Source organism: Barbus barbus (genome assembly GCF_936440315.1).
Source record: "Barbus barbus genome assembly, chromosome: 13".
In the NCBI taxonomy this organism is placed as follows: Eukaryota; Metazoa; Chordata; class Actinopteri; order Cypriniformes; family Cyprinidae; genus Barbus; species Barbus barbus.
The window spans coordinates 17,111,556-17,119,011 of NC_136741.1; the positions used below are offsets into that span (position 1 = coordinate 17,111,556).

At 37.6% G+C, this 7,456-nt stretch overlaps 1 protein-coding gene across 1 annotated transcript; it reads left to right on the forward strand.

Moving 5' to 3' along the window:
- Nucleotides 1–3,148: 3,148 nt before the first annotated feature.
- Nucleotides 3,149–7,069, forward strand: LOC306879295 (uncharacterized protein). The gene is made up of 5 exons (XM_079432119.1): nucleotides 3,149–3,349; nucleotides 5,619–5,687; nucleotides 5,793–5,880; nucleotides 6,015–6,100; nucleotides 6,195–7,069. Exons 1-5 carry the CDS (start codon nucleotides 3,305–3,307, stop codon nucleotides 6,231–6,233), a joined length of 327 nt encoding a protein of 108 aa, XP_079288245.1. The 5' UTR covers nucleotides 3,149–3,304; the 3' UTR covers nucleotides 6,234–7,069.
- The last annotated feature ends 387 nt before the right edge of the window (nucleotides 7,070–7,456 follow it).

Sequence of the window (7,456 nt, forward strand, 5' to 3'; positions counted from 1 at the left end):
CTCCAGGGGGCGGTCACAAACATTTCACCGATCTTCATATTGATGAGACTTCTGACTGATGCAAATGTGCTGGATTTCATTAGTAGTAAATAGTTTGTGTGTTTGAGAGTGTCTAACTGAACAAACAAACAAACAATAAATAAATAATGCATCCATAATCTGTAAATAAATAAAAGGTAAAATAAAAATAATGATATTTGCCATGCTGATTGACATATTTATGTATATCTCTTGTTTATTTTATTTCTCTCTCTCTCTCTCTCTCTCTCTCTCTCTCTCTCTATATATATATATATATATATATATATATGAAGAGTTCAGATGCAAAAGTACGTCTGACATTTTTCTTTAAAATTAGCATTTTTTTCTGGCTACTGTATAAGTTTCTATGCAAGTACTGATACTTACATTTATTCATTTAGCTGACGCTTTTATCCAAAGCGACTTACAATTGCTATATATGTCAGAGGTCGCACGCCTCTGGAGCAACTAGGGGTTAAGTGTCTTGCTCAGGGACACATTGGTGTCTCACAGTGGATTCGAACCTGGGTCTCTCACACCAAAGGCATGTGTCTTATCCACTGCGCCATCACCACCACCTACTTCTGAATGGGTTGAGGCTGGGATTTAGCGCATTTGAAGTGGAAGTACTTGATGAACATATACTGGAGAGCATTCACTCAGTATCGTTATCTCATTTTTTACCAAGATAGCTTTTAGAGGCTTTTGCATTGGAACTCTTCATATATATATATATGTATGTATGTATATGTATATGTATGTATGTGTGTATGTATATATATATATATATATATATATATATATATATATATATGTGTGTGTGTATATATTTTATTTATTTATTTTGCTAAATCTCAGATCGGTACTATTACTAATAAGTAGTAGGTTTATAATTTTGTCAAAACTGAGCTAATATATCTCTCTAGTATCTACACTCTAAAAAATGCTGTGTTAAATACAACCCAGCACTTGCGTAAAATATGGACAAACTCGATTGGGTTGTTTTCAACCAACGGTTGGGTTAAATGCTTAACCCAACCTTCAGGGTAGTAACCAAACCACTGGGTCAAAACAACCCAATCACTGGGTTTGTCCATATTTTACCCAGCGCTGGGTTGTATTTTTTTGAGTGTATAGTCATTTTTAAATAGTATTACTATGGTTGCAAAAATATTCTATATTATAATTGTTCAAAATAAATTTAAATCTGTCTGAGTGTTGTTTTTAAGATGAAACATGTTCCTGCTATGAACCACAGTCCCTGGGCTATAAACTAGTGCAGCAGCATCCTATTACATATAATCGATTGATGGATGTAATTTGACACCATCAAACATTCATTCATTCATTCAATCATTCAATCAATCAATCTCTGAAGGAGTAGACAATATCTAACATTTGTGTTTCGTGTAATGACATATTATAAATGCATTAGTCTTTTGGTGCTGTTCTGATGGTTAAGCATATGGGCTGCTAACACAAAGGTTGCAGGTTTAATTCCAAGCAGTAGTGACCCAGGAACTGGTGTTAGTGAGATCACAGTCTGCTCTATCATTTTGCCCTTGAGCGAGGCACTTAACTTCAGTTTGGTCCATATGCTATGCAATTACTGCAGTTAATGTAAATGGATTTGGATGAAAAGTGCCTGCTAAAAGACAGTCATGCAGTACACTGATAAGAATGCTGAGATGAAAGTTATAAATGTGACCTAAAGTTGCATTTCCAAAATGATTAATTACCATGGCAAATAAATAAATGTGACTCAAGATTAAAAGATTATACTTTCTATCAATAATCTTCAGTTTAAAAAGTAACACATTTTCTCCATTTTAATTTTTCAATAACTTGTGTACTATAGCTTGCTCTCTTTAAACTTGGCATTACTGTACTGGGACTTATGTTATGGCTTGTGATGTTTTTCATTTTTTACATAAAAGCGCCGGCTAAATAATCACAAGTGTGACAATGAATAACCTGTTTGTAATTACCCCCATATAAAACCTTGAGCAATCCAATCCTGAACGTGGATTTGCTAACACCTTTTATGTGTCCTTGACATAGAATGGGAGAAATAAAAGGGATAAACCGGTTAAAATCCAGTTCCGTGTTTTGTTTAGCACCTTAAACGAGGCCCTTCAATTGATTGACGTTGGCAACATCCAATCAGCGCTCGCAAAGCGTCAAGTCTGTGTTCGTTCGGCCCAATCAGCCAATAAGAAGACTTTAAGACGCCATACGGTATTTCAATCGGCCATGTTGGTGAGGTAAAGAGGTACACCATTATATTTTACCCGCAGCGTACAGATTTTAAATCGCAGGATATATCAAAACATCACTGGTAATGTTTATGAAACACTTCGTTTGATGAGTATATCCGTTATCCTTCACTAGCCCGCCAAATCATCCGTGTTTGCGAATGAGAACAATCTCGGTTAAGGATCTTAAAAAATAGCCTCTGTGATTTTTGTCTTACTCTAATTACTAGAACTGACTGCATGTTGTTTTTCGCTCTTCCTTCCTATATTATGTCTAAAAGACGGTCTAAATAAATCACTCAGGGTGATATTTTTACATACTCAGTGGAAATATCGGTAAAGGGGCGGGGTTTGAGAGCTGTCAATCAAACGTTGAGCAGGTTTCACCAGTGGGGCGTCCACTAACTGCAGCAATATTATACTCATTGAGTGTGACCTTTCTAAAAGATTGTTTATGATGAGGTGAAGTAACAACGTGGTCAGTGACATGTAAGTGTCACCATGATATTGAAAAATATATATTTGGAAAAATATAAATAACTGCTAAATACAAACTGCATGCTTGTTTGGTTTTCTGTGAGTAAAATAAATGTTTGAGATGGGTTGAACCATTAAATATTTCAGGGCAGTGTTAATGTCTTTCGTATGCAAGGTTTTTTATTTTATTTATTTATTTTTAAGGAAAGGATGATCCATCCATCAGGGGGAGGTTGACCAGGATAGTATGGACCCACAGTTATTCCACACATAAATGAGTCAGAGGTTGGTTTGGAGGCGGAGTCTAAATTAGTAGAAATACTGTCCATTGTTCCATCTTGACCAATCAGAGGCGCGGAGTTTTTGCAACACTGACCAATCACTGAAAACCGCCCGCCTCGAAGCTCCGCCCAGTCTTCTATATTAACCGCTCTGCCTCCGCGCGAGCTCGCTACAGACGCTTAATAGCCTTTTTTAATTATACACATCTCGTATTTCTCTTTATATTATTTTGTTCCGAGACCCCATTATATTCTTAACATTTAGGGAAAATGGCTGACACAAAAGTCGATACCAGCTCGGAAGTCTCCGCCAAGGTAATGCAACTTCAGTTATACACTGATGTGTAGAGATGCTGCGTTTTATTAATTTAAATAAACGAACTATATGAAATATGGGATTTGGCATGGAAATAGGCATACAGCATCACTGGAACACTGTTTGCAAATTTTGTCGGTGTTTTGACCTCTCACTGTCACTTTGAAGACTTTGGATGGTAAAATGTGAGGTGTGCTGAAGTTGAGCTTCTTTACAGAGACATTTGCAACTAAAAGCTGTTTTGTTCGGATTCTACGCGGGTTCTTTGTTTATTCAAGCGGTTTCTCGGTTCCTCTTTAAAAAGTATAGTGCGAGAGATGGACGCAGATGATCGTAAGCATAATCTCTACTCGGTGTATGGTTTGTTGCACGAGTTTCTTTATGACTTCTTATAGGCTCGATGATTGAAGGCAGTGCGCGAGACGCGGTGATTCTGTCACAAGTTACTGCAGCCCTCACGATTCACGATGCCACTCGGAATAAAGCATGTTTCCTGGTCTTTGAAATGTGGCTACTTCATGTTTTACCGATATTTCAAGTGTAATGAAAACAGAATTTAATTTTAGGAATAGCTTGTGCACATAAGATTCAACCTGCCGTGGATTTACGGTTTAACGAGAGCGTTAGGTCGCGTTGCCTTTTAAATTCTGGCAAATTCAGGTTACACTTCACTTTTTCTTGGTGAAAATGAGAGTTCGCCATACATTATTGATTAAACTACTTAGGATATGAGCTTTATTGGGCTATAGTCTACCTATAGTCCGGCTCTGTGGGGATGGATAATAATTTCTTAATTGACTTTCACTTTGGATTAGCGGGTGAATTGTCGAAATATGTAATTATTTGTATCTGCGATGTCTGTGCGTAAACTTGTCCCGCTGCGGATGCAGCAGTCTGTCTGAATGAGTTCCTTTTGTAGCGCGCGGTCTGCTCCGGAGGTGAACGCGAACACCGAAGTTAGGGACCCCCGTAAATGGTGCTTTCTCGCGTCCAGCTGTTGTATTTTTTATTATTTACAAAAATAAACATATTCTAGACCGACGTCTTTGAGCTTTGCGACGCGTCTCGCGGTTATTCTATCGTTTCGTGCATGCGTGCCGCGTTTTTAAGACGCAGCGGCTCCGTTTAACTTTTAAAAACGCGTCTGGAGAGCCCTTGTTCCGTTCCGTTTCATTCCGTTGCGCTCCGTCCAGCTGCTTGTGAGCGTCCTCTGTGAACAGCCCCCCCCCACACAGTCTATCAATGCAAGCGATCATTTTCCACCGGGTTGATCAATCTCTGCTGATGACACATAAAGATCACTGGACTCGTCTACCAGTTGTGGGCACAACATTCTGACCCGTTTGTCCTTTGTTAAGCTTTTTTGTTTTTTCTTAAGTGTGCCTATGAAATACGGATATGATTTCCGCTTCAGGCTAAAGGGTTGTTGCCCACGCTGTTTGTTTGATCAATATATGGGTCAGTATTATTCTGTAGATCGTGGCATATGTTCATGATTCATCTATGGCTCACTGACGCTCAGTGGTGGTACAGCGCGGCATGTAAATGCTGACGGTGTGAGAAGGCGTTGCAGGCGTGATGTAGACGCTAACCGGCTTAAAAGCTGAGGATTATGACCTAAATTTATTAATACGAGCGACCTGCTGAATGGAGGCACATCCTGTGGTATTCAGAGCGATGAAAGTCTGCGTTTTCAAACCATGAAGATGCAGCGTGTTAAATAATTTGATAAATAAAACGGCTTCGCTTAAGAATAATGGTCATTCTTGAGGGAACAACAATATAGTGCTTGAAAAAAACGAATTGTTAAAGGCCCAATAGCACAACGCTATTGTTCCCCCCCTTCTGTCTCTTTCTCTCACTCCCTCTCTTTCTCTGAGGTTTGTCGGTCCTGCCTCTCTTGAGTTCGCCTCTTATTGGCTGAGTTAAAATATTCACTAATTGTGATCTGGGAGTTGTAGTTTTTTAGCGGGCGTGTCTTTATCAAGCGCAATCAAGTGGATTATAAACTGAACTACAGCGCGCATTGGCGCTTAACGCCATCGACGTATCAAATTACAACACCTCAATATGGTCTTTAAACCAGGCGTGGATGGAAGAGACAGACATCCAATGAATAAAGAGTGTGGAAGTGTCGCGTTTCAAATGTGAAATGCAAGCACGTCCCATGAATAAGAGAGGATGCGAATTCAGTATGGTTCTAGTTTAATTTCCTACATCAGATAAGTAACTGAAGCAATTACAGAGCCATTTTTTTTCTTCATTTAGGACCTTAAAGAAAAGAAGCAGGTTGAGGAGGCAGAAAACGGAAAGGATGCCCCTGCTAATGGAAATGCCGTAAGCTTCCACAACTTTTCTCTTTTCATTGCCCAGTGCTGCTTGTAATAGTTTCCAAATGACCTTAGGTGTTACCCATGATAACTCATAATGTTTTATTTTTAGGAAAATGAGGAGAATGGCGATCCAGAAAATGAAGTAGATGAGGAAGATGATGATGTGGCTGAAGAAGATGAGGAAGATGAGGGAGAAGGCAAGGCCTTAAATAAACCAATTGAATGATGAGAATGATTAAATAAACATCCTGCTGTAGCTCCACCTATGTGTTGACAACCAAGGCATATGAACAAAGATGCAATGCTAAGAATGAATAACTATATATTACAGGTGATGATGATGATGATGAAGATGATGAGGCTGAGGGTGGCACAGGAAAAAGAGCGGCCGAGGATGATGATGATGATGATGATGAGGTAATTTCCAGTATGCAGTGAAATCCTTGGATAAGTGTACAAGTCTGACCTTACAAACTGCAGTGTTTTAACTCTGTTTGGCCACCGTTTTTAGGATGATGTTGAAACCAAGAAGCAAAAGACTGATGTGTAAGAAGCTACTCTGCTGGAAATCTTCTCATCCCTCCTTTCCTTAACTCGTCCACTGGGGGAGGAAAAACATGGTCATCATCAAGTAGAGTCCAGCATCCGTGTACACACACCTAACTGCAGATTTTGTAGAAACAGCCAAGACTTCAAAGCTCTACCTTCTTACAAAATACTTTAAAAGGAAAAATTTGTTTGTATTTTTATTTACATTTTATATTTTTGTACATATTGTTAGGAGGTCAGCCATTTTTGACAGTGATCTCTGGTTACCAAACGGTGCTTTGAAGTTGATGCTTCTCTATGAAATAGATTTTACTTGTGGTTTGACCATGTCATGTTATCTCAAAAGAAACTTGTAAAAAAACTAAGCAAAAAAAGAAATGAAAAATTGCAGAAAACCATGGGGTTTAAAAAAAAACATTAATTCAAAGCATTCCAGTAACTTTGTGTATGTACATCAGTTGTATCATACGTAGTTGGATTGTATGAGAGGGCAAGGCCAAAAGAAAATAATTTTCTTCTTTTCTTTCTTGTCTATTAAATTGCTATCTATTTGTGGCCTGTTTGATGTATGTGTGAAATTTGTTGTGCGACAATAAACCGAAATTTATTTTGTGAGTTATTAATATTTTTTTTTCTTTCCTTTTATGATTGCTCATGAGTTTTTAATGTTGGAGCTCTATGGGCAAGAATAATTGAACCAGCATTATCTTCAGATGCAGTTCATGTTTTTCATCAGCCTGTCAAAAGTAAATGTACATCAATGTAAATTATTCAGGCCTTTAAGACTCCAAGATCTGGTATAAATTATATTGCGTTAAATAAAATTGACTGTGTGAATTCTTTCATTTATATTTACATTTTTTTAGGCCACATTGCTCACATTTATATATATATATATATACTGTCTGTGTGTGTGTGCGCGTGCAAACAAGTTTATTTATTTCTTTAGTAAGATGGCAAATTTGTAAATCAGCTATATGTTAATGTTCAATGTACTGTAGCATTTATGATAAGGGTTCTGTAGAACAGATCAAAATCACAAAGTCCTCTTAAAGCTCAAGTGATACTGAACTTTGAAGTTTAAATATTGAAAGCTATTTTTAGCTACTGCCTGAATATAGTCATTTTAACAGACCATTTCAAAAAGTGATCTGATTGTATCATAAAAGATGATTCATTTTTAAGCATTTCAGTTTAAAATAAAGACATTTTAAAAACTACAAA

What these genes read in the sequence shown, in the direction of transcription:
- LOC306879295 (XM_079432119.1), top strand. Translation starts at nt 3,305, where the DNA reads ATGGCTGACACAAAAGTCGATACCAGCTCGGAAGTCTCCGCCAAG. An exon ending in GCTCGGAAGTCTCCGCCAAG is followed by an intron (nt 3,350 to 5,618) that starts GTAATGCAACTT and finishes TTCTTCATTTAG; the next exon opens with GACCTTAAAGAAAAGAAGCA. An exon ending in CCCCTGCTAATGGAAATGCC is followed by an intron (nt 5,688 to 5,792) that starts GTAAGCTTCCAC and finishes TTTTATTTTTAG; the next exon opens with GAAAATGAGGAGAATGGCGA.